Source organism: Aphelocoma coerulescens, chromosome 3, assembly GCF_041296385.1.
Source record: "Aphelocoma coerulescens isolate FSJ_1873_10779 chromosome 3, UR_Acoe_1.0, whole genome shotgun sequence".
NCBI classification, from domain to species: domain Eukaryota; kingdom Metazoa; phylum Chordata; class Aves; order Passeriformes; family Corvidae; genus Aphelocoma; species Aphelocoma coerulescens.
The window spans coordinates 23,394,713-23,421,712 of NC_091016.1; the positions used below are offsets into that span (position 1 = coordinate 23,394,713).

At 48.1% G+C, this 27,000-nt stretch overlaps 1 protein-coding gene across 5 annotated transcripts in view; it reads left to right on the plus strand.

Moving 5' to 3' along the window:
* Nucleotides 1–26,298, plus strand: part of DUSP10 (dual specificity phosphatase 10) — a 179,079-nt gene extending 152,781 nt beyond the window's left edge. For 4 of the 5 annotated variants that reach the window (XM_069009486.1, XM_069009487.1, XM_069009484.1 and 1 more), the window contains 3 exons: nt 3,476–4,321; nt 21,560–21,937; nt 25,021–26,298. In XM_069009486.1, coding sequence (XP_068865587.1) covers nt 3,520–4,321; nt 21,560–21,937; nt 25,021–25,286 — 1,446 coding nt within the window. In that variant the 5' untranslated portion in view covers nt 3,476–3,519 and the 3' untranslated portion in view covers nt 25,287–26,298. Of the gene's footprint in view, nt 1–1,805; nt 1,904–3,475; nt 4,322–21,559; nt 21,938–25,020 lie in introns of those variants that run through there. The other variant, XM_069009483.1, reaches the window with a different exon arrangement.
* The last annotated feature ends 702 nt before the right edge of the window (nt 26,299–27,000 follow it).

Consider the following 27,000-nt stretch of genomic DNA (forward strand, 5'->3'; position numbering starts at 1 on the left):
TCTGTTTTCATGAGAGTTTTTTTGCTCTGAGTTGCTGAATGATAATATTACTGCATTTAAAATGATTTTTTTTTTTTGCAGTAGACCCAGTTGGATTGGTAGTTACAGCTTGAAAATCCCAGTTGAAAAATTAATTATCCGCATACATCCCAGAACCAAAATCTTTGGGGGCCAATTTAGATTCAATGTTATCATGCTGACAGCTTCTTACCAGCTCTAACTTTAGCTTTCCTCCTGTAGCTCAAAGGGTTTGCATTCCCAGTTGTAGGTGAAATGCTTTGGCACTGCCATGGTCAGGAAGGACATGGGAGGATGCTTTGTTCTGGAGATGCCACTTTCCCTGTCTCTGACTTGCTGGATTGATACGTGATGGACTGGTACATGATGAGATGTGGTTGCTAAACCAGGAAATGTGAAAACAGATTGCACAGTGGGGAAGGAAGGGGTGCAGAAATCCCATGCTGCTGCCAGGTACCCTCCTAGTGTGTGATGAGCTGATCCATGTGGCTTGAAAATCAATTCTCACCTTGTAGTGCTCAGGTAGCAAGGGTGAGAGCTCATTATTTTCCCCCTGTCAGCCTCTGACAGAAAGGATGAAAGGGATTCATGCTTGTTCTTGTAACAGATCCCTAAAATGTTGTCCTCCAGCCTGCGCTGCTTTCCTTTTTATTTTGGGAGAGTCCAGTCTAATCTGAACATTCAGGATCTTTAATGGACAACGTGTCAGAAGCTGGATTTGATCTGAGTTTCCATAATGTGGAGAAACTAGATCCATCTTTAACCTGGGGGTCAGGCAGGCAGGGACCTCCAGGCCTGGCTGTGTCTGGGCAGTGTGGGGCACATCTCCTGCCCTCCCGGTGATTTACTGCTTTTGTGTGGGGAAGTTACTGGTTTTCTATTTCCAAGTGTTTAGTGTGGGCTTGTTCGTATCTGCTCCAACTTCACCCTTCCTCCTCTAACTGAAACGGTTTGCATTCCGGGTTGTAGGTGAAACCCTCCAGTGCTCCCATGGTCAGGGAGGATGTGGTAGGATGCATCATGCTGGGGATGCCACTTTCCCTGTCTCTGCCTTGCTGGATTGATACGTGATGGCCTGACCCACGGTGAGATGTGATTGCCGGTTTTTTCTCCTCCCAAGTACCTCATGCGGGCTTGTTTGTGACAGGGGAGGACTGCTTGGAGAAGCACCTAAACAGCATCCTCTCGGTTTGGCGCCGCTCGTGCGCTGCCGAGCCGCTTGCGGCGGGGCCGGGGCGGACGGGCAGCACTGCCCGCTGCCCCCGCGCTCCGGGAGCGGGGCTGATGCGCTCCCTGGCCCCCGTAGCTGGTGTCGCTGCCCCGTTGCCGTGGGCCGGTCGGTGGCTTTTCCGGGCGCAGGGCCGGCCGCGGGACACTGCCGGTGTCGCTGCCGGTGTCGCTGCCGGTGTCGCTGTGGGTGCCGCTGCCGGTGTCGGTGTCGGTGCCGGTGCCGCTGCCGGTGTCGCTGCCGGTGTCGGTGCCGGTGCCGCTGCCGGTGCCGCTGCCGCCCGCGCGCTCCCCGTCCTGCGGGGGGCGCTGCCGCGGGGCCGCCTCCGCCCGTCCGCGGGGAGCAGCCGCTGCCCCGGGGCGCGGGGCTGGCGCCGCGCCCTCCCCATTGGCTGCCGGTGACGTCACCGCCCCGCCCCCGTCCGGCCCCCGCGCGCCGATTGGCCGGCGCTGCCGCCCGTCGGCGCGGGCCCCGCCCCCGCCGGGCCGTACATTTACGCGGTAGCAAAAGAGAAAGTAACGAGGATGGTGCGGGCGGCGCGCGGCGCGCGGGGCGGGCGGCGCGCGGGGCAGCGGGCGCGACACGCACCGGCACCAGCGGCACCTCCCGCGGCGGCCGCCGCCACCTGCGCGCACCGGGCCGGAGCGCGACGCGCCGGTGAGTGCGGGGGAGCCGAGCCGAGCCGAGCCGTGCGGGGCACAGCGCGGAGCGGGGGCCCGCGGCTGCGGGAGTCCGCGCAGGGGCTGCCGCGACGGTGAGCGCCGGCCCGGCCCGCCGCGCGGTTGGCGGCGGCCCCGGCTCCCTGCGTTCGGTGGCAAAACTTCAGCTTCCCGCTTCTCGTGGGCTTTTTCGTTGTTTCCACTCGCTGGGCGAACTGGGTTGTCTCCCTCGTTTATTTAAAATTTTTAACTGCGTCAGGCGAAGACGCTCAGGGCACCCTTATCCTAGTTCTTATCCTAAAGTAGGGCGAAGGAAGGGTTGGGAAAAGAGCGGGCTGGGAAAGCCTCCCGAGCGAGCCGCCGCTGGCCCCGCTCTGCCCGGCCGCGGCACCTCCGCCGTGCCCCGGGCGGGTCGCGGCACCGTTCCGCGCTCCGGAGGTGCCCGAGGGTTCGCTCCGTAAAGCGGTGGCTGCTGGGGATGGCAGTGCCCCCCGGCCACCCCCTATTCGGGATGGGCATCTCCGTGCCGCTTCCCAGCCGGCCCGGTGCGGAGTCGGCTGGGGCGGCAAACGGGAGCTGCGAGCGCTCGCCCCGCTCCGGGGGCTTGTTGGAGTTGGTGAAGTTGGTGCTGGGATGGGTCTTTCAGAGAGAGCTGCGGCTGCTCCCAAAGTTGCTGGTGAAGGGGACGCACTGTCAGGGCTAGGTTTGGGTGTTTTGCTCTTGTCGTCTTCCTCGTCTGCCGAGTAGAACTAGGGGGTTCTAATCCTGCGTCTTAGCGAATGGAAAGGCAAAGATTGGGCAGGCAGTGACCTTGGCTGGGGGGGGAGGGGACCACTCTTTGTAGAAGCTGTGAAACGTGGTGGGGAGCGGGGAACTTGCCTCACGGACTGCTGGAGAACAACAGCCTTCCCCAGCCTGGAGCTAGGGGCTTAACTGGGGCTGGATTCACCTCTAGCGGGGGGAAGGAAGTGTAAGGTGCACACTTATAAGAATCTCCAGCACCTATTTTTTCCATTTTCTTCTGGGTATTTTTTGTTTAGCCTTACGTGTTCAAGTTTGTAACTGTCTCAGAAAATTTATTCACAGGCTAATTTTATTCCAGCATGCTGGAAAAGTTGCATATCGCCCCTGACACATTCAGCTATTCAGCTCTTACGCGTTCCTCCCTGTAGTAAAGTCAGCCCAGTAGTTGCTTCCTTTTCAGTGAGCAACGGGTGAGGGAATGTGCTTCTGTCATTATCAGTGGTGAGCCTTGCAGCCTGGGGTTTCGGAATAGCTCAGCACCATCTACATGTAGCTAAATGCCTCCTCCTGGGTGCCACTGCACAGTCCAGGCTGCTTGTGTGGATTCTGTGTGCCATGAGCGTACATGCAGAAAGCTCAGGTATTCTCTGCAGGATTGGAAAGGCTTTTTAGCAACTACTGTGAGCTGGTGACTGTCAGAAGGGGTTGTTAGGTTGGGGATAATGGGTGTTGGCAAAATAAGTTGTTGGATCTGTAGGTTTATGTGATTCCATGATCTGTTTTCATCACCTTTTTCCTTCTTTCCCTTCTGCTTTTTCTTTTTCAGGGTGATCTTGAGTTCTTCTTAACTTGCTAGTGCTCAGCCTCCTCATGCCTCCATCTCCTTTAGACGACAGGGTAGTAGTGGCACTTTCGAGGCCAGTGAGACCTCAGGATCTCAACCTGTGTTTAGACTCTAGCTTCCTTGAATCTGCCGCTTCTGCTGGTGAGAGCCACTCCAGTCTGCTCGGCGCAGCTGTCGTGTCCCTAAAGACTGCTAATCTCACGTATATGCCCTCATCCAACGGCTCTGCACGCTCCCTGAGTTGTGGATGCAGCAGTGCCAGTTGCTGCACTGTGGCAACGTACGACAAGGACACTCAGGCCCAAACTCAAGCGAGCACCAGCAGCACCCACGCCGGAGCCTCCCCTGCCTGCCCCGCCAACCAAATGGTCAACAGCAATGAGAACGCCGGCAGCCTGAGCCCGCTGGGCGGAGTGGGGAGCCCCGTCTCGGGCAGCGCCAAGCAACTCGCCAGCATCAAAATCATCTACCCCAATGATCTGGCCAAGAAGATGACCAAATGCAGCAAGAGCCACCAACAGAACCAAGGGCCTGTCATCATTGACTGCAGGCCCTTCATGGAGTATAATAAGAGCCACATTCAAGGGGCTGTCCACATTAACTGTTCTGACAAGATCAGCCGGAGAAGGCTCCAGCAGGGCAAGATCACGGTCTTGGACTTGATCTCCTGCCGGGAAGGCAAGGACTCCTTCAAGAGAATCTTTTCCAAAGAAATCATAGTTTATGATGAGAATACCAATGAGCCAAGCAGAGTAATGCCTTCCCAGCCACTCCACATAGTGCTGGAGTCACTCAAGCGAGAAGGCAAGGAGCCCCTAGTCCTAAAAGGTAATCCTCCTCGTGTCCCACACATAGTATGTTGGTTTGCTTTGCAGTGTGTGCTCTCTGCTGTCAGCTTCACTGATGGTTGGACCTTGAAAACATCTGTTTATCTCTACGAAGGCCTGTGTGCCTCAGGTCACCAATGGCAAAGCAAATGCCTTCCGTGGACAAATCATGGGGCTGGTAGCAGGGAGATGCTTGCTTTCCTCTGAATGTTGTCCTTGAGTAGCAGGAGGGGTGGGAAGTGGAAGGAGGAGGAAATGTGCTTCCTGGTGTCCGTCTGTGCAGACAAAGAATTTCCCCCAGTGCTTATTCTGAGTATTTTTAGCCCAAGGAGCAGAGGTCCAGGAGGGGATACTTCTCTTTTAGCTTGTCAGACTGACCTTTACTTAGCAGCCTTATTTTAGTCCATGTAAAATGGGACTCATAGGTCCTAGAGATGAACAGTAGGAGAGTAGAAGGAGGGGGGAGGAAAGATGAGGGAGGTCACTTGGTCTGAGGCATTGTGTCATGGACCAGTCAGCAAAACTTGAGGAGCTGTCAAGCCTTGTTCTGGTAATATGGGGTCAGAATAATAGACAGAGGGAGATTATTTGTTTAAAAAGTGGTCTGAAAGTGTTGTGTTTATGTGTATGTGTGCTTATGTATGTATATGGCTTTCCTGTAAAGGCTCCTGTTTTAATATGGAATTTGGTTTATCCCTTAGTGCTTTGGTGGAGATGAGTCCCACCAATTAAGGCATCATCCAAGGACACTTCCCTTTCTTCACTTTATTCTCGAGATCCTATTTATAACAATGCTGCCCTCTAGATTAAATTTCCTTTCCCCTGTGTGTTTATGCCATTCGGAGGCATGGTTGGCAGAGACTGGCTGTGGCACTGGGAAGCTATGGAAGGATTTGCTGCTTAGCTCACACTGTATGTGTTTAATTCACTTAATTTTTCTGTGCATCTGGCTACTTCCAACCTGCACAGTGTGGCAGGAGAATGGAGTGGGCTGGTACTTTTATCCCTTTTCCTCAGCTGACTTCCATAGCTTTGTAGGACCTAAGGATCCTGTGAGATACTTCGGTGTGTGTATCTTGTGGAAGCTTAAAATTACTGAACTGTCTCTTTGCTCCTGGCAAGAGTATGGTCATGCTGGGCTTGTTTTGATACTTGCTACAGGATCCCAGTATGCTTTTATTGAGTCTCTGGGGTCATGGTGATGCCCTTCATCTGTGGAAGAGGGAGATGAGGCACTTGACAGAGTGAGGTTGCCACTGGAGTCCTGCATTTCTGGTGGTAATCCTTCTGTACAGCCTTTGCAGCTGGATATGTGGTTGTAGTCTGCAAGCCTTCCTATCCTTAGAGGAGTGGTGTGCTGAAGGTGTTCTCTGTGTTTGTCTGAAAACGCTGCATCTTCTCTGAACCTCACACTGGTACTTTTTCAGTACCTGGAGTAAGACTGTGGCTGAGATGAAGCTGCAGAGCAGTAATTGGGCAGCGCTGAGCTCTTGGGCCCCGTGGGCAGGTTGTGGCAGCCCCTTCTCCCACCTTCCAGCTCTGTGTGCTGCACTGAGTTTAACCAAGTGTTTGTGGGAGTCCTTGGGCCATTTTTGGTTTTCGGACACTGAGAAATGTTACCTCAAAGCCCTGCTTAGCGGAAATCCCCCCCCCCAAACTGGCCTGTCAACAGATCTGGAAGTGTGCCAGAAGGCAGCCTGAATCCTTTGCTTTTTGGATATAGTGAGGAGCTGGGCTGGAGCAGACCTCACCTCGGGGAGCCTGTAGTGAGGAGCTCCCCCCATCACCGTAACTCTCCTCCCGTTCTTTGAAGTGGGGCTCCTGCTGGGGTCAGACGGAGTTGAGCATGGGATAAAGCAGCATTTAGGAAGGCTGTGGCTAAGTTTCTGAGCTGGGGGAGTGGCGCTGGAAGCACTCGTTATTTAGTTTCACTTGACAGATAGCGTTTTTTCCATCGTGCTTCAGCCGCCCCGGAGCTGGCGCATCCCCATCGCTGGGTTCAGGCACTAGAACGAAACTGGGGGTGGCCGGGGAGCCCTCTTTGCCCGCGTTCGTTCCTTTGAGTGATTTCTCTTGCTCTCCGCTGCCCGGCCCTAATTTATTGCCGGCCCATCTGATCCCCGGTGTTGTGTTTGCAAACACTGGTTGCTAGCCTGGCTGTCCAAGTTCCCGTCCCCCTGATCCGGTGCCACCTTCTCCATGTTTGGTGCTGCCTGCCAGCCCGCGGCCCCGCTGCCGATTTCGTGGCACCGCGCTCACGTCGGGGGCTCAGTCCCATCGCCGAAGCCGGGGCTTGAGTTACAGCTCTGGCTGGCAGCGCCTGGCCCCGCATGCGTGCGGGTTCGAGGTGCCCCAGGTTTTTTAAGCGGCACAGAAAGCCGGTGCTGTTTTCCGAGACAGGGCTGTGATCTATAGATAAATGTATGTATGGCGCACCTTATTAGGCGCGGGTTAAAAAGAGGTGGTCTGGTTTATTTTTAATGTAGCAGGCCAGTGTATAAACTAGCACTGTGACAAGAGAGGGTTTCGTGTATGCTGTGGTGTGGAGGATTTTAAGACCTCTGTTCCTCCCTTTCTATCAATTTCTATCCATCCTTCTTGCTGCTTCCTTTAATGTTTTTTTGGTCATAAACATAACACATGCATAATTTTGATTTAAGCTCTTGAAAAGAAAGATTTGCTTATTTCTTTTGCCACAAGGCACAGCAACACTTGAGACAGGCATAAATCCTCTATTTTTACAAAAAAATAAACCCATAAGAATCCTGTATTTCACAGTCCTGCTACATGGGCTGTAGCAGCCTGAGCTGTCAGGACTGAAGCTGCTGCTCAGCCTGTTTATAAACAGAACAGAAAGAAGTCATGTTTCCCCCAACACCCCTAGACTATGGTATTCCATGTTTGCTGAAACCTAGAGGATGATTTTTTTTCACTTTTTGTGGATGCTTTTTTTTTAAATTTATATTTTTTTTTTTCCTTAGCATTTGAAGGGAGAGGGAGAAAACCAGTGATATGAGCCGTGTCCCTTCTGCTTGAGGCCAATGTCAAAGCTAAATTTGGGGAGGGAGAGAGAGTGGTGCTGTGACCCTGGGCTGGGTCAGCAGCCCTGGCCCTCCTTGGTAAGGTTGTACCCCTTTCCCTCCTGCAAACCCAACAGTGAGGCATCTCTGCCTTCCCTGAGCACCTCTGCTTGTAGCAAAGTGTCCTGGAGTCTTGGGGGCTTGTGTGTTTGAGTTTGCTACTGGGACCTAAAAATGGAAAGTGGGAAATTCATTTGCATTCAGATGAAAACTGTTCTTTTTCCCTGACTGAAACATTTAGGCTTGGAGTTCAGCATTTTTTTTTTCACAAGTTAAATTAAATCTACAAAGGAAACAAAAAGGAAAGATTGAAGCATCTGTGCCAGCACATCTTGACAGCTTTTAACACAAGAGGAGTTGCCTTTGTCTCCCTGACCAGGGTCTGGTGGTACTGTCTCCATCCTGCCATTCTTCCTCTTCCTTCAAGACCCAGCAGCAGGAGCCTTGTGAACCTGCTCAATTCTTGTGTTTAGTTTGTAAAGGTGTCTGTGTTTGACTTCAAGGAAGCAATGGAATTCAAAAGCAGAGGTGCAAAATTTTTTTTTTTTTTTTTTTTTTTTTAATTCCCACTATGTGGTATAAACTCATGGCTGGATTTTGGTAGAGGAGATGGGGAGGAACTGGCTGGTTCCTCCACAAAAACTGGTTCCTTCTCTGTTCTTGTTCACAGTCTGAGGAGCTTATTTATGCACTGGCTTTCAGTGTTCTCTTTGCTCATCTAACAGGGAAATAAGCGAAGTGATTTGCTCTCATTATAGTGGGGAGTGTAAGACCTGCCAATAAACCACTTCATGCTTTCTGCCATGGTCTAAGAATAGTTTCAGATCTCTTACCACACTAGAGTCACATATCAGGAAAGTTGAAACAACTACAGAGGGACTGAGATGCTTACAAAAGGAATAATTACTTGCTTTATGTGCTCCTATATTCATATAAATGCTGTAATCAGCTGCCTTTGAAATACCTGACCTGGTCATAATCTGTACAAATACATTAATTATTACTGTCATTAATTATATAATTTAACAGTGTCAGTGTTGCTTTAAACCCTAATTGGATTACACTGCACAAGTGTATTTGAAAGTAAAACTTGATGTAATGGTCAACAAGTCCAGCTGACCAACAAAACATGTGCCTGGCACTTATTTCCACCAGAGATCTCCACTGAATAAGTATTAGGTCATGGCTGTAATAGGGAAGTGTGTAGTTTTAAAAACACTGGACGTTTCGCATGTGTTACTTAACATTTAAAAATAAAGTATGTTCCCTGTGTGCTGCAGAGGAGAGCTGGCCCCATCAGTCACTGGGGGAAAAGCTTCTGCTGGCTCTGTCAGGGCTGAGATTTCACCATCAGTGTTCAGACTCTGATTGCTGGTGCTTAAAGTATCTTTCTACTGGAATAAATAAATAATCTTCTTGGCCGTCGCACTTGAAAATTGGTTGTATGTTTCTGTAGCTTTTGTATATAGATAAATTGGGACCACGGTGTGGCTGGAGACCATGGTCTTTACCATATTTTGAGGGCATACTTCTGCAGAGGAGAGGTACCTCCAAACTTTGCCTATTCAACAGTAGTGGTAAATGTGGCATTTTCTCCCAGATTATGGCATCTGAGAGTTTGCTATGCTGACTTGAATGGTGCCTACCACATTTTAACTGTCCTTGTGGGGAAGAGAGCAATGACACTGCCTTGGAAAGGGAGGAACAGGAAGGAAATTTTTTTTTCCCTTATTTTTGGCTCCCCAGTTTCTCATACCCTTGGAATTAAGAGGCAAACTTACATTAAGTAAACCTCTCTGAGGCTTGTAAAGAAAAATCTGGTTCCAGTTTTGTGTAAACTGGGGTAACATTCCCTGTGCTTTTCCTGGTAGGTAGATGTTGGGTTATAATTAGCTGAATGCCTCATGTGCTGCCCTTACCCTTGCCCCACCAGAGGTGAGAAATTCTGCTAGTGAAATCTTTCTAGGACAGTGTGCTGGTCTGTCTTCTGGATTTTTATTCTTGAGGTGAGCACAACCTTTTGGAGCAGCTCAGGGTGGAAGGGTAGCTTTGTTTGAGGTTTGAGTGGTGTCTGCTTCTTAACTAATAGAGATGGACTATTTTTAAAACTTTCATTTTAGACGTATGCATGGGTGGTTTGCCTTCCAAAGTTTTTACTACGCTTACGAGCACAGAAGTTTTTAATGAGATTGCCTTGGCTTTATGATGCATTTGAAGTGGGGACTCATCCCTTATCTTTAGGCTGTAACTCCGTACTCTGTGAAAAGCCCCATTATAGTTAGGGGTTGTTATTTATGCAAGCAGCTAAGCAACTTAAAAGTGAAGAAATGCCATAAACACGAGCAGCATGCACACATCTCTACGTTTCCCTGTTTTGCAATTTCGGCAGCTAGGAGGGAAATGCCTCTCAAATATTCAGCATCAGCTTGCAGGGAGAAGTCATGCTGTTTAAAGAAACAGATTGTGGTAATCTGAAGATAACCTAATGCATTGTTCTTCTGTGTGTGAGATAAGATTATGTGTGGTGCTTTGGCCTTGTTGGGAAGTCCCTGGTGGGCCTGGGAGAGTGCTGGCTACAGAAATCGCAAGGCTGACCTGAATTACTGTGAGCGCTTGTTTTTCTGAAGCTTTGATTCTAAGTTCTCACCTGAATCTGTCTTTAGCAGTTTTTTAAACACCTCTGTACTGTAAAAGTTAATTAGTGGTTATCACAAAGGTGTTTGGTAAGCTGTGGCTTAAAGAAGAGCAGTGTATTTATATCATGGATGTCACCTTTCCCTGCGTCACCTAAAAGTTAAAGCTGGCAAAGAGTCCCATTGAGAGGAGATTGGATCAAGGTGCTGTGTTGAACACTGCGTTTGCTTCAACTTCCTCTGGCAGGCCTTTCACCCGCTCTTGATCCATTGAATGTTGAGGGTTGTGAGAAAGCTGAAAAGTGCACCAGTACCCTTGGGTTTGGCCACCAGTCCTGGCTGTGCCCATCAGGATGCCCTGTGAGGAGGCAGAATGGGGACTGCAGTGGGCAGGAGGCACAGAGGGATTCAGGGGACCTGTGTCTGTAGCTGGAAAGTCCAGGACTGCTCGTGCTCTCTGCACAGTGTGTTGGTCAATGCTCTGTGGTTCAGTAGTGAAGCTTGGGGGTTTTGTTGTTTTGTTTTGACACCTTGTGATTTTTTAGAACTGGAAACTCTCTGCTTCAATTAACATCTATGATGGAGGCAGCCTCACATCCGGGAGTACTCTGAAGGTTGTTTTTGGTGTGTCCTCTGCTGCTTTGAAAGATGTTGATTCCTCAGGTGCTTGTGTCCTAGCAGGAGGTGGTCTCTGACCTAGTTCTGGAACGGTGCAGCAGCGTTTTGAGGTTGGAAGTAAAGGGGGAGAGATGGGAGAAGCAAGTCGGTCCACCATGTGGTGCAAAAAGGGAGTAACTGGACTAGAGGGATAACTCTGGGCCTAGACAGCAGGGCGGTCTCATGGCCAGGGGAGCTCTGACTAAGCCCGCATGACAGACTTTCCATGAGGCTTTAGAGAAGTTATTTTCATCTGATTGGGCTTTTTTCTGCTGTCCTTTGCACCATTTGTAACATTGAGCTTACCTCTCTTGTTGCCATTGGTGTTGTGTGGTTGACCCAGGCTCATCCACGGTCACAGTGGTGCCCTGGGGCAACCCAGGTGCCTGCTGCAGAAAGTGGGAGATGGACTGAGGAACACCCTCATTCCTTGACAGTGCATTTTTGCTAAATTGTAGACTCTGATTTGCCTCCAGGTGTTTCTTGTGCTTAAAAAAAGTCGAGGTTCACCTTTGTGTGTTTCTTTGCTTGGGTGAGGGGATTGCCTCCTTTTTGAAGGACAGCTCTTTTCCCAGTAAAAAGAATGAGATCCAGAAGGGGCACAAGCTTCTGATCTCCTGGAACATGGTTTCAGTGAGCCTGACCCAGGAGAGTGTGTGCAGAGAGACCCAAACTGGTGAGTCTGCAGGGAGCAACTGGGACCTTGTAGGTCTAGGTGCCACCTAGCCCCTCTGACCTGAAAGAATGAGCTGCTGATTGCTGCTGCCTGGGGCAGTGCCACCCTTGTCTAGCTCAACTACACCCACAGCTCCTTCAGTGGGAGTTCCTGCGCTGGGCTGTCCCCACTGGAGGGTCTGGGGATAGTGGGGTCGGGAGGGAACTGTAAATCTGTCATCTCCTGCTGGGTGGGAGGGCTTGGGAGCCGCTGCTCCTGCCAGGGTTAAGTGGTTTATGCAACACCCTGCTTCCAAGATCAGGGCTTTGAAGGAGTAAGTTGGAAAAAATAAATTACGAGAATAATAATAGAGATGTGAACACATTGGCTCCAACTCTTTTACTATGCCCTAGCTTTAAAAAGTCTACAGCATGCCTGGATTAATTCCCACTTGATTCACTGCAACGGAGAAGAGCTGCTTCTAATTAAAGGTAATAAAAAGAAGAACAAATGTTACTCCTTGTCCACACATGAATTATCATATATTTTATTTTTTTTACAATGGCTTAAAGAGACTTGGAAAATAGAAGATAACTTGCAAGCTTCTGTCATATCAGTCGAATTTGTTCATTATGCCAAAGTGTGATATTAAGCCTTATGTAGGCAGTTGAGCACTAATGTTTTAAAGCAAAAGCTGCTGTTGGAGCAGTTGACTGGCACTGGGTTGGTGATGGGCTCTTAATTCTTCTTGGTCTCTGTTAAGGTAATGGGAATCTGTCTGCCCAGTTGATGAGAGCTAAGAATAAGACTTTTGCTGCTGCTTAGAATTTGCTGGCATATTTTAGGTACAAAACCACTCTGGTTGTTTAAAATGAAATTAATCTTAAATTCATAGGTGTTAGTCCAGCAAGGCAGAGCAACATCTCTGTTGAGGGATAACACAGTTCTTATGTTTCCTGGGCAATATTAGTGTTAACTCACCTGTGGAGACAAGGAGTTATTTTATTTGGACACAAGGGTTGATTTTCATCTGGCTGGAGATATTCCTTGTTTCCTTGCTGTTTAGCTCTGGATTCTGTAAGTGTGCCTTTTTCTTCTTCCTCTCTCCCTGCTTCCTCCTTGCCTTGACTCTGGAGAATATGGATGCAATCTGGATCAACTTTCTCTTTCCCTATGGGGTTTTTGGGGGCTAGCCTTGGTTCCTTGACCATTAGGACTGGGATTTATGTGCCATCAGAGCTTGCCCTGAAGCTTGTGTCAAAGTGGGGACTGGCATGCACTATGCTAGTTCCAGTAGTTTGCTGCTTTTATTTTGGACTGTGTGGCACTGGGATATGTCAAGACAGCACCCTTTATTTTCTCCATTTTTCTTTCATGTGCTTTGGAATACCATGCTGGAAAATGTGGAATCAGAGCCAGATAGTATTATTTCTAGCTAGGAGGGTAGAAACTTTTCAGTCTAAAAAGAGTTTCAATTCATCAGGAATGGATGGTACTTCCAAATGGTGGTGTGGTATATCAGCACCCTGTTTTCCTTTCATATTAATATGCATGGTGCTGGTGTTCCTGATGTAGAGGAGCAGTGGTTTGGACTGGAAAAGAGCCTGTGTTATCCTCAGGAGAAACAAAGCAGCCTGCTCTGTTGTTAGAAAGAAGCTGTCCTGGAGAGGTTGCCCTTAAAAGGGGAAAGAGAATAAATGGATGGCTGAAGCATGAAAATGTCAGTGTTCTCTAAAACACGCAGATTAAACAGAAAGGTCCACTCCTACACATCCAGGATTATGGATGTCTGACAAAGTGCTGGGACCCTTCTCCCTCCTCAGATGTGCTGAACCACAGCTCCCCGCATCCTGCTCATGTGCTGGCTCTTTCCAGGCCACTTGCTTGAGAGAGGCATGTGGTGATGGCCAGGGAGGCAACTGGTAATAGTTTAGAAAACAAATGAAACTTGGTGTTCTGGGCAAATCTGCTCAGCTCTACCTCTGTCTGGGAAAACAGACCCATAGCTCTTTGTCAATATAAAACCATTTGTGGTATTTTATTGCATTAAAATAGTTTCTGTTCCCTCCCCCCTCACTTCCCCTGCCTCCGTTGTACATAGCTTTAGCATTTCTTGATGACCTTTTTGTTAATATGATTTCCAGTGGGAGCATTTCACAGTAGAAGTATGTATTCCTTCAGGGTTTACACTGACATTTCCAGTGATTATTTAATTGGACTTCATGTTAGCCTGCATCCCCACGGGAACACATACTTGTGCCATGAGAAGTTGTAATGTGACTAATTTTGAGTTTCTGCTATAAATGCTTGCTCTCCAGGGAGGGTAAGTCCAATCCCCCTCGGTGGCTGCAGAGTCGTCACCATGGTGTGTTTGGGTTGTGGGGTTTCTTGCCTTGTTCCTATTTACATTCTTGTGTCGTTTAGTCCTTGTACCGAAATTCAGAGCAGGCCTTCTCCTTCCTCTTTCACCTTCCTGACCGCTCCCCAAGGATAAAGCAGTGCTTTGAAGGATGCTGGCTTGTTTTTCTGTGAATACTTGAGTTTTTATTTTGAAGTAATCAGACTCAGCACTCTCATAGCATAGGACAGATTTCCAGTTACAGGCTGGAACCACTGTCTTGAATGCTGGTGAGTAGTCCAAAGGTTAGTAGCATCTCTTGGAAAAGCTGGCAAGTAAAGGGATGATATGGATGTGATGTGTGGGTTTGCATGGGTGTCCAGGGTCTGAGAAAAAAACCCAAAATTTAAGACAAAAAGGTATAAAGAAAAAAAGATAATTAAACTGAAATCCAAGAAAGGTTTTTTTAGTGACAGGTCAAGAAAAGATTTGTTTCTTTCTAATTGGAATGAATTTGGATGATCTAGTAGTCATGAGAAGAGGAAAAGTGAAGGGGTGAGAGCTGGAAAAAAGCAAGTCATGTGTTGAGGTGTGAGAGGCTCCTGGGAGTGATGGTGTGGTTGAGAATGGGTGGTGGTGGGATGGAAGGAGCTGAGAGTGGAGCTGGGCAGAGCCAGCTGCTCTGGCACAGCCTGGCATGGGAAGAGGCTTTGGATGACCTCTCTCCTGCCTCCCTAGGATGTGTCCCTAGGACAGCCAGCTTTGCTGTGCCTGGTGTCAGAGGAAAAATATAAAAGTAGATGAGGCTGAGGACCTCAAAAGCCAGTGGGGAGAGGATGTGCTGTGGCAAGGGGTGTGAACCATAGTGAGATAAAATTAGAGATAACATGCAAATGTGTGCGCATGTCCCTCGATGCTGAGGGGAAACCTTTCCTCCTCATCCGGCGTCATGCTCTTGACTTCTAAAGGGACCTCAAAGCCATTGTGTCAAGGATGTGCTTGTGACTCCTTTAAGCCAGAATTCGTGTACAAACTGACCTCTCGGGATAGTTCCCACATGGAAAAAACCTGACCTTGCAAGTTCTTCGGAATGCAAAGTTTTGCCTTTATTTTGAAGTGCCGTTGGCAGCTCAGTTCGAGGGAGAGACTAGATTAGATTGAGTGTATTGAGGTGGAATCTGTTCTTTGTGTGTGCTGTTTACTTTTACTTTTTTATGTTTGTTTAAAGCTTAATCTTCTGCAGCACAGCTGGTGCTGAATGCTGTGTGAGTGAAAGGGAAGCCCCATGGCGGGGTTTCCTTGGAACATCCCACAGACAGGTGAGAAGTTCACTAATGTCACCTGGCTGAGTGTGGTCCAACAGGTCCACACCCCCCTGGATAGAAGGGAGTTGCCCTTCCTGCTGTGTGGGCAAACACAGTATTTCCAGCCATGTCAAGGTTTCTGCAGCAGTGAGGGCAGCCTTGAGCACTGCTCTGCTGTAGCTGTGGTGAGGAGAAGGATATCTGCTTGGAGAGTAGGAACACTCCTACAATGATCTGCTTGGATTAGCCCCATTGCTCTAGAAGAAGTGTGGGAAGCAGAGCCCTTGGCTTGGACTTGGAAAGTGTGTGTCTTGTCAGGAGATCTGAGCATCCTGTCTTTCAGTGATTCAGGATGAACAGAGCATAATCCCCAGGACGTACCAGGAACCATCTTTGCCGTGGCTAAAGTCATGCCAGCAGCATTTGTGAGCAAGTGTGGTGGCTGCATCTTCTACTGCAAGGTGGCCTTAGCTCCTGTGCCCTATGGGTGCAACCCCAGTGCCTCCATGCCCTCCCTGACAGTACCCTTGGAGCTCAACAGACCTACACCTGCAGCTGTAGCCATGTTGGTGGTATGAAGGGATGGTCTAGGTGGTTGTCCATACCCTGGGAGTGGATTTGGCCTATAATGTCAGAATTTTGCTTCAGCCTGTACAGCAGCATCTTCCTTGGTAGAAGGCCCATGGTACAGGAGCAGCCCAAACAGTGGCATTTCAATGCTGGTGGCTCAGCACCACTGTGCCACCCTGCAGCAGGACCTCCAGGCACTGGTGGCAGCGTGGTGGGGGGTGGCCATGGGACCTGGGCTCTTCTGCCCAGGAGGCTCAGGAAGGGGGAGAGCACTGGGTGCCCATCTGGACAATACCTAGCTTCTATTTTTACATGCTGGAGTCACGTTTGCTTAACCTTGAGGCATCCTGTGCTTTTGAATCAACTTGACACAAAGTCATCTGTTCATTAATAACACAGGAGCAGTTTAATTGTTGTCTTAGTGGAAAAATACATGAGACTGTCATCAGCTGTTGCTTCTGGCAGTGCTTTTCTGCAGTAATGTAAATAAATGAGGTCACAGGTTTAAGGGAACAGGCTGTACTTGCACAAATTCAAAGCGTTGTCTTAAACAGATACGCACCAATTGTCTGAGGGTCTCCGTCCTGTGCCCCAAATGCTCTTGGTGACATTTCAGCCCTAAACTCACTCAAACACAGCCTCAGGGTTTGCTGTGGTGGTACTGACAGGGCACATGCTGAGTGGGTGTTTTAAAGCTTGGCTTCATTCCTGAGCGAGTAACGCTTCTGGTGGCCAGAACTGTGGTATCGCTAAATTCTCTGCTGTGCACCCCACAAGAGCCCAGCAACACGAGAGGAGGGGAAGTTACAGATCAAACATCTCTTCTGCTGATACATCCCAGTGTCCTGGGATTTCTGCTCTTGTTGTGCTTGTGTGTGTGTTGCTTTTCATTTTTTTTCTTTCTTTCTTTTTATTTTTTTTTTTTCCTGAGATGGCTGTGTGGTATTGTAATCGAGGATGAGCAGATCCAGAAATCCGCCTGGACAGCTTTGAAAGCTGTATAAAAGGTCTGGTTGTCTCCCTGAGACCACGTGCTCTGTCTAAATGTGGCTCCCACATCTGCAGTCTGTCATGTATAAAAGTATGTTCCTGTTTGCAGTGGGAGCGGGAACACCCAGTACCTGCCACGCTCAGAACAAAGTATATCCACACCGATGAGGTAATGCAAAGGTGTTGCATTGTGGTGGGGATATTTCACTGTAGCTGCCTCGCTCTAAGCTCTCCCCCTGGAGAGGGAACAAGGTCATTTTCTCCCTTAACTGTGGGGTAAGAGCCTGTTTCTAGATAGGAAACATATTGCAAATATGCCAAAGCATATTGTAAACCTACATCCTAGTTTGCATATAGTCACAGAGCCAGAGAGCAGCAGTGGTGGCTGAAGGAGATGCCAAAGGAGAGACAGAGGAAGGCAGGTGTCACTGTACTCCTTGTGCTTTTAAATTTGCAACATTCTTGAACAAACAACAAAAACCCCAAACTAAAAAGCTGCAATGGAACAAACAAACAACCTCCCCCAAACAAAACAAGCAAACAAATCCCCAACCAGCCAACCCACTTTCATAAATTTGTGCAGGGTAAGGTTTGTTCTTCTTGATTTCTTTGAAGATGATGCTATTGCAAGGCCACAGTTCTTCATAAAAAGCTGGCTGCCTCATTCCTGCTGTATCTTTTGTGTCTGTTTTGCATCATATTTTCCCTCTTCTGGTGGCAAATGACAGACACTGTGTTAAGCATGACTTTTATGCCAGCACCATGCTGCTTGTCTTTTTTTATTTGTTCGGAGCTGCTCTGGCTGCTGTCCAGCTGCTCACCTGGTCTTGCTGTGCTGGTGTGATCCCAGGGCTCCTGGGTGGCTTTGGAGCTGGGAAATCTGTGTGCAGCTGCTGCCCGGGAGCTGCCTGGCGGGGAAGTCTGAGGAGCATTAAGTGAGATGCTTATGGGCAGATGGCTGCAGAGAACTTGAATGAATGAGAGGGAATAGCTGGAGCATGTACGGTGCTGACTTTAAACTTCCCAAGAGTTTTGAGGTCTCAGACACTCCAAAGTCTGGTGTCACTCACTAACTGTTCTGGCAGGACAGGATGTTGAAAAATGTCATGCAGTTACAACTGCAAAAATGGTTCTGCAACCTAGGTCTTGCATCAGTAGTGGGCAAGAGCCCTTGGTGTTCTGTTGTATTCTGCTGGATACCAGGCAAGGCCATCTGCCAGCAAGGGTTCTGCTTCATGGATTGATTTCCTCATGGAAGAAATACCTCGGGTTCCTCAGAGTGCTGAGGGTCTTTGTATGTCCATCTCTGTTTTGGTTTGGGTAGCTTCAGCCCTCTGAACGCCTGCCCAGCAGCCATTCTGGAACAGAGTAAAAGCACTTGGGATGTTCTCTGTGCCCATGCACGGGCTGCATCGCACTGGCTGGGCATACTTCCCCACACTTTCCCCGTGCTTTGGTTATTGCAGCTCTGTGGAGTGTTCAAAGCCAGGAGAGTTGGTGCTGGGAGGACATTCTGTTGAAGTGGACATGGGTGGCTCATCTGCCTGCTGGCATTTTGGTTTGTCACTGAAGGTGGCCACACTCCTGAGTCCAGGCTCCGTGGCTGTGGTTCCAACAGCACAGCCATGCATTCCCATGGGCTTTCTTGGTGGATCGATGATATTGCCTCTCTACTTAGGTTGCCTCTATCTGATGAAGGCTTTTCCCATATTGCAAATGGCATCTGAAAATCTGCTTTTAAAATGCAGCTTCTGTGCTAGTGCTAAGTTGTGCTTCTTTGCCACAAGTGCTGTTACTGCCCTCTGTAATGCTTCCTTCATTCCTCAGGTTTGGAAAGGTTTGGGCCGGGTCAACCACAAAACAGCTTTTATTACAACCCTGAGTGGAATCTCTGCATCCATGCCTCAAGCTTCCTTGTGATCTGGAGTTGTGGTCAGTAGCAGTGATAGGTCTTGCACCTTACTGAGTTTAATGAATCAACTCTTAGACCAGGCCTGCAGGAGCTTTGTGTTGGCCTTCCCTCTGGGTACAGCCTCTTCTCTCCCACCTCTTCTACCTTTCCTTCATTAAGACTTTAAATGCTGAAATAGCAGCTGCTTGACAAGGGAATACAAATGCATTTGAATACCTTCTACATTGTATTTACCTTCAATAGGAAAGTCCATCCCTCTCTTTCTGACTGATCATTATTAACTTTGCTTGGACCTGTTTTGGGAGATAGTCTCAAACGTTAGAAAAGCCTGAACATTATGCTTGCATGAGCTCCGCTTAAATTACCCTAGCGCCTCATAAATCAGTTTGTGCAAGGATCATGTGTGGTGAGAGTGGAACAGCACTCAGGAGGTGTCTGGGTCCTGTTTTGGGACCTGCATGACTCATATGGCAGTACAGATCCAAGCTAAGCTCCTGCTGTTGGCTTAGGGTTCAGCTTTCCCTCCATGACTGCATCTTGCTGCATCCTTTCTGGGTACCAGTGTTCTTGTCCAGTCCTCCCTTGCTGACATCTCTGAGCCAGTTCAGGTTAGTAATCCTCTCACCAGTAACGTGTTCTTCCAGGAGCATTTGCTCTGAGAGTTGCTTTAAATACTGCTTGAACTGGTTTTTTAACTCTCCTCCCACATGGGGATGTGAACAAGGAGAATGGGGGATGTGAACTGACGTTAGGAATGGTGACACTGGCAAATGTCTGTAAAAAAAATCGTGGCTGAAGGTATTTTATGTTTGGCTACTCCACTTGTTTGGGCATCATCGACATGGTGTGTTTGGGGTCCCTTCCCATCCTGTGCCCTGATGCTCTGCTGTGTCTTACAAAGCAGCTGGTGAAGCAGGATGGTTTCTGCCACACCATCAGTGTGTCCCCACCTGAGTGATGAACCAATGGGATCCTACCTCCACCTGGGGCTGCTTGTTCCCAGAAGTTTGCAGCACAGGTGGACAATGAGTGTTGGCTCCGGGGTCACTAAAACAACTTTTTCAGGGATTTTCTTGGGAATCCCAGCATGCTCTGGTTATTGTTTAAACTGCAATATTCAAGCTGAATGGGTTGCTTGTCCATTCAGAAAGATGGGAATATGGGTTAAGGTTTAGCCTTTAGCCTAGGCTATAGGCTGGGGTTGTTGGTTTAGATGAGACCTCAAACATCTTCAGTTTGGGGACCTTCATCTTGTTTGTTTTCTTGGGTGGACTGAGAAAACTTTTCAGACCCGTTGAGGCCAGGTGGTGCAGCTGAGCTCAGATTTTTGCCCTTGCTCTTCTTTCTATCCTGATCCCCTGTTGTAACAACTTTGACAATAGAGATCTTTAAGGCAAAACTGTTTGCTCTGTGTCCCGTAAACAGCAGAAATAGCTGAAGACAAGCACACTTTTGAGGCAGGGGAAATATTCTGCACTTTGTAGGCATTTCAAGGATTTCTGGGAAATTCTGTTACTAGCAGTGTGTGAAGGACACGAGTTTGGATGTGGAAAAGGGCACTTGCATTAGAGGGGCTCAGATGATTGTAACCTAGTCTGGGTGCCTCATGCTCATGGAATATAGCACAGGGCACTGAAATGGCCCTGGGTAGGTCCCACCCCATGGGCAGGCACGTCACGGACACTCGAATTGGACATTTGAATTGCAGCACTCAGCAGGAGGCACTGAAACCCTTGCTGTGTCTGATCCAGTGCCTGAGTGGCAGCATGTTCTGCTTCACTTTAAAACCGTCACTAGATCACTGTGAAAGAGCATGGAAAAGACAAACAGCCTCTCATTTATTTTTTTTTTTTTCTCTTTAAATAGCATTATTGGGATGGTGACACTCCGCATTTATTTTGGCTAGTGTGGCACTTTCTAGTAACTTCAGGGTAGCTCTCCCCTCCCCTCTCCTGGGTTTTTTTTGGCTTGCAGTTAACAAAGTGCAATTGAGCTTGAGCACTTGGCTCGTCTTGATGCTGAGCATGACTTCAAGTATCCTGGTACAACAGCAACGTGCATGAGGTGGGGGGGAATGCATCCCTGCATTTCTCCTCTTTCTGCCTTTTTCTTTCGGAGGAGCCACCTGTTAGCATTACATCAGCGGCTCCCAGGAACGCCGCCGCCTCCTACCAAAGGCCTCGCACAAAGTAGTAGTTCGTGTATTGTTTGCACTCAAAGAGCTGATGTCATGCCAGCTGATGTCATTGTGTGCTCTGTGTGATCGCCATGGAAACGGGGCAGGTGGGGAGCCTGCCGCTGATGTCAGTGCAGAATGAGGTGTAGAAAGAAGGTCCACTTTGCTTGCTCCGGCTCTGCAAGCCACCCTCCTCAACAAAAAAAAATTGAGGGGTAAGGGAAATGGTGCTTGAAAAAGCTGGCAATAGAGCAGGGAAGGCACGAGCTGAAAAAGTGACTTTTCCCTCCCCCCTCAGATCCATTTGCCCATCCATATTAATGTCCTAAAAATAACTCTTGCCAGATATTTTCAGGTGGCCGGGGCAGCAAAAGGAGAGCTGTTTGCCACATGTTAGGCAAGCACCTCAGTCACTGTGAGGTTACAAGGAGTGGTTTTCTTTTGTTTGGGAGCACAAACGGGTACGAGCTGTTCCCTGGAGCGATGCCGGGGTGAGCTGCTCCCATCCTCCTCAGGCTGTTGGGTGGGGAATGCTCAAGCAGGAGGTAAAGCTAAGACTGTCCTAGCTGGCTCGCTGCTCTGCTTTAGTGTGCTGATAGCCCCTTGGCCCCTGCCTTTGGTGATGTTTTCCTTCTTGGAAAAACACCTTCCTTGTGGCACAGGCTGATAGGTGAGGCAGCCCAGCAGGCTGATGTTGCACAGAGGCTGTTTGTCTGTGAGCCCATTCCTTGGCACCGTCCGCCACACACGGGGAGGACAATGCCTGCTGCTGATTCATGCCACCCTTGCTGTTGACAGCCCAGTGACGCTGCTACAGCGGCGGTGGGAACAGTAGAGCCAGCTCCAGCCCTTGTGGCCCCACTGTGTGCTCTGAAGAAACCTCGGGGTATCTAACCAAACCATCTGCTTGGTCTCTCTTCCCAGGAGGACTCAGCGGTTTCAAGCAGAACCACGAAAACCTCTGCGACAACTCCCTCCAGCTGCAAGAGTGCCCCGAGGGGGGAGGAGGGGGCGGCGCCTCCGCTGTGCCCCCCGTGCTACCTCAGTCCATCCCCACCACGCCAGACATCGAGAATGCTGAGCTCACCCCCATCCTGCCCTTCCTCTTCCTCGGAAACGAGCACGATGCTCAGGACTTGGAGAAAATGCAGAGGATGAACATCGGCTACGTCATCAACGTGACCACCCACCTGCCCCTGTACCATTACGAGAAAGGCATGTTCAACTACAAGCGGCTCCCGGCCACTGACAGCAACAAGCAGAATCTCAGGCAGTATTTTGAAGAGGCTTTTGAGTTCATTGGTAATTACCCTTGCCTGGAAATGCTCCAGTTTGGTTTTTTTTATTGTTATTATTTTTACCAGTTCTAACCATTCAGAGTGGACTTTACGCTTTGCCAACAACTCCGAAGGCTGGTTTAGGCCATGTTTCTTTTTGTTTGGGTTGTCAGAAATGCTGAGCACCTCATATTTCTGTCCTTTCTCATCTCTGGCAAATCTGGTTAAGTAGCCCAAGGTTACAATTTTTATCCAGTGATTGTAACGCCTACCTCCAGGTTTCTAAATTCAGGAAACCCCACAAAACTGAGACTTTCGCCATCCTCTCTTTTTGATGCCTTTGCATTCCTAGTTTCCACACAGTGGCTTCCAGCCAGTTTCTCATAGTGACTATTCTTAACGGTGTCTCAGTCTTTGCTAATTTAATGAGAAAACTGCCAAACTTTCACACTTGGCTTGTTTCACCATTAGATTTATAGCTTTGGAGTGTACGTGTGGTTGAGTGGATAGTGATGAAAACTTGCATTAATAAGCCTCTAAACCCTTTAGGCTGTGTGAGAGAGTTCACCACAGACATTCAGCTTGTTGTGGAGATTGCTGAAGAAGTGACCCAGCAGCATTGTTCTGGACCTCATTATGATCAACACAGCACAGCCCTCAGCCAAGTTTAGGGCCACACTCAGCTAGGCTAAAGCCAAATGGCCACTTTAAGCGGGGCCAGTCAGAGAGGACTTCAGCATGTGGTACTGAAAGCTTTTGAGGACCTTCCCTTGCCCCTTTGTTGATAAAACCCCTTGTCTTTGTGTACACTGCTTTTGTGGCATAGTAAAGGTGCTTCCCCAGCACAAGTATGTGTCCTGAGATGTTTTCTGAAATAGGCTGGGGGGATTGCTGACATAATATTCCCTTTTCTTGTGCTGAGGCTGAGCCAGTCCTGTTACCAGTACTTCAGGCTCGGTGGAGGAGTGCTAGACAAAGGAAGAAGTGTGCTTGTGAGCTGCACCGCAGTGCAGGTCCTTGGCTGACCCCGTACTGGAGTGGGTGCAGAGCCATGTTCCTCCCTGCCCTCCTTTGTGCTGGCTCTGCACTCAGGTGCACTCGGGCTCGGCAAGGACTTGGCCCCAGCTGTGGGTCTGGGTGCCAGGGCAGGAGGGCCAGGCTCAGCATGTTGTTCTGAGCCCATCTGCCCCTGCTGCGTGCCAGGCAGGGCTGGCAGCTCTGGAGCAGACGGCTCCTCAGCCTCGCCTGGCTGTGTCTGGCAGGGGGTCGTGGTGTGCTGATGTCTGTGCTCTGTAGCCACACTGCTTTGGTGAAGTGAGTAGAGAAATCACTGCTAATGCTGCAGTTTAGCTGGAGGGCAGGATTAAACCTTGAGTTTTACCACTGGGAGCCCTTGGGCTTGTCTTCTACAGTGTGAAGGATCAAAGGATCTCTACTTAAACTGAAATTTTCCCTTGTGTTGCTAACCCAGCCCCAGCTCTACCAGTAGTGCTGTCAGCTCCCCAAGCTGCCCTTTGCTGTGTGCCTGGGAAGGTGAACATCCTTGTTTAGGTGAAGGGCAGGGCAGAGGAAACCTTGCTTTGATCCTCTGGGAAAAAAGCTGCGTCAAGAAATCCATTAAAATCTTAGACTTTGAGTTCAACAAGATGGGGAGGTGCAATAGGCTAAGCTTAGGTAAAGAGACTGGGAAGCTCCACAGAGGTCCTTCTGACGTAGAAGAGAGAGATCTCTGTTCCCCTCATCATCATGAACTGCAGGATTAGAGTTCTCAAAACCACTGAAAGATAGTGTTTGGCTTGTGACCTTAGCACGAGCAGAGAAAGCAGCTCTGCTCTGGAAAGGTTTAGAAAGCGTTTCAAAACCCATTTTACTTTCCTTAATAATTACAGCTTGAGGGTCTGTCTTTGTTTTTAATAAACAAATATTTCTCCATTGAGAGTTTTTCTCCATATCAAATTTAACCAGCTGGGGAGGTAACCACTCAGAGCTTTCCCTTCCTCAGGGTAAACTTTAAATTGCATTTGAGAAGATTTGGAAATGTTTAAACAGCAGATTGTTGGCCTATGTTTCTTTAAATATGTCTTCAAAAAACCACAACCAATCCTAGGTTTAGCTAAGACTAAAGCCATAGGAAGTGAAATCATCAGAAATGCTCTGGGAATGTGTGTCAAAATGCATTAGAGAGTTTCAGCTTTCTGAAATACTAACTGGCAAAAATGTCTAGAGGGAAGTTGGCTTCATTTATGCTTTCACAGTACAGGTTGAACATGTGGGGTGGGTTGAATTGTACTCTTGGTGGGGTTGGATTGGTGCCAAAACCTGCAAACTAAATTCACACTCCTGTGGATTGAAACAAAAGAAGTCATTTGAAGTGTCACTTCCTAAAAGTTCTGTCTCCTGGTTTAAAAGCAAGCTGTGGCAGATGAGGATGGTATGGTAGTGACTCTCCTCTCTCATGTCCTGTTAGCATGTGGTTAGAAGGACTCTGTCCCCCCTAAATGCTGCCCAGGGTACCTCCCTCTAAGTGATGATCTTGGTGGAGAAGGGGGTGTGTGTGTATCCAGCTCCTGCTTTTGCAGAGGCACCACAGCAGAGAGCCCCACTGAAGGTCATTTCAAGAGCAGTTTTGTAAAGCTTCAGAGAACAGGGCTTTGAAACAGATGTATTGTTTTGAATTGGATCTGAAAATACCTGTTTTTTAAAAGAGTGGTGCCCTGCTTTGGAAGACAGGGAGGTTGAGATGCTGACATGATGTGGTGGTATTGCAACTGAGGTGGAAATGGAGCCCGAGATTCCTCATCATGGGCCTTGCCCTCCTCACAAAATGCTCCCTGGCAGTGCAGCAGCATCTCTCAATGCATGATTCCTCTAATAAAGAGATGAGAGTGGACGTGAGGATTTTCAGTGTCAGACTGGACTGGGGATTTCACATTCAGTAGCTCAGAAACCTCAGGGGAAGATGGGCTGGAGGGGAAGGGGAAGAGACGCTGCTGTGCTTGTAATCAAATCAAGGGACTTTTCACATTAAGTTACTCTTAATTGCACTGAGCTTGTTCTAATTTACAAACTAGCAAAAGTCTTACTTTCTTCTGTCTATCTCGTTTGCAGAGGAAGCTCATCAGTGTGGAAAAGGTCTCCTCATCCACTGCCAGGCCGGTGTCTCCCGATCTGCCACCATCGTTATCGCGTACTTAATGAAGCACACACGCATGACCATGACAGATGCCTATAAATTTGTCAAAGGCAAACGACCAATCATTTCCCCCAACCTTAACTTTATGGGGCAGTTACTGGAGTTCGAAGAAGACCTGAACAATGGAGTCACCCCGCGAATCCTCACACCAAAGCTGATCGGTGTCGAGACTGTCGTGTGACAGCCGAGCTGTGAGGGGGCAGAACCTGTTCTTCACCTGATTTGGGGCAGTGATGGGTGGGTTGTGGGGTTTTCTTTTTAGCTTTCAAAGGGGAGTTTTGTGGCAAAATTTTTGTGAATAAAAACCTTTTTTTGTAAGGAAAGGTTTTTAAAAGATCCGAGAACTTTGCTGCGTTTGGGATGCTGTTGTGATTTCCTTCTCAGACGCCGGCAGAGCAGGGAGGCTTCAGAGCAAAAGGAGTACTTTTTAGAATAAAAACAAGAAGAAGAAGAAATGTTGGGCTTTTTTTCTTTTAATTTTCATTTTTCCCTCCTCTCTGGCTACTTGTAGAGTTTATGGCTAAGTAGTCTGTGCAGGTTCATAGACTGAAGAAACCTAAGTTGAAGACAAAACACAAATAGCCAAAACAAAGCAGAAAAAAAACCTCCCTGAAACAGAAGGGCCTTTGTTCTGCAAAGGCTTTGCTAAAGATAACCTGGCAAAATGCTCACCAATGCAAAGGAAATCAGAGCAGCTTAAAAGTCTGCAAGGCACTTTTCGCACTCCTGACTCAAACTAAAGAAGAAAACAAAGTTTATTTGGCGTGTTTCATGTTCCAGTTCTATTTTTCTATTTTGGGGTGTAAGGTTTTAACAGTAAGGGACTTCGATCATTCTATGCCATATGCCTTCACTGGCTTCTTGTGCAATAATAATTTGGGGTTTGTTTTGAGTGTTCAAACCAATTAAGGGTTGGCTGCCCACTAATAATAAGATAATAATTTTTAAAGTCTAATAGTGCAACAGCAGCCAGCTTGGTTCAGAAAGGATAAATGAGAGCAATTATTTCGTTCCTTTATATGATTTTGATCCTGGTTACAGTGCCGTAAACCTTGTTACATATGTATATCAGAATGTACAAAAATCTAGAACGAGCAAAGTTTATTTAAAAATATTTTTCGCACAAAATATTGGTGTGTTTCAGTTGTCTATGTAAAAGAAATTTGATTATAAAACAAAAAATCTTTTGGAAAGTGTGTGTCCTTTTATTTCTTTAGCCATTTTCCATTTTCTTTCTATGGGTTGGGGTTTTTGTTTTGTTCCCTTTAGTTTGTTTTTTTGTGACATTGTACCTCTGCCATTGACAAAATTGATCTCTCTTGTTTGGCATCTCCCCTTCAGTGTTGCGTTCCTGTCCTCTGCTGGTGGAACATGTTTTCTTTACTTTCTGCTGTACTTTTGCATCTCTCTGTAACCAGATTTTTCTCTCTGATACGATTGAATTAGCACTATTGGTGAGGGCTCTTTGGAACAGACCTGTTATTTCTACAGCTCAGTAGCCATTTGGAAATATAAGAAATAAACAATCTCCACTGATTCCCTTCCATATTCCTGTAGTTAACTTACCTTCTGTGTTACAAAAATGTCCAGTTTTTAGAAATACGTTGCTCACGTGTGCTTTTCCCTGGTCTTTCTATAGCCCCCTTGTTCAGCAGTTCCACAGTTCCTGGGAATCATCCTCCTGCGATTTTCCCTTCCCTCTTGCCCCTCCTTTTCCAGCTGTGTCAGTGTTGTGTGGTGTGTATTGTAGGGCTGATGTTTCTGCCTGACAGTGTCCCTTGGGCAGCTGACTTTTGCTTTCCTTGTTTGTATTCCCTTTTTTTAAAATTATATGGTATAATCTGATCTGTTCTGGACTGTTACCACCTCTAAAGTTTATTTGTATGAGCCTAAAA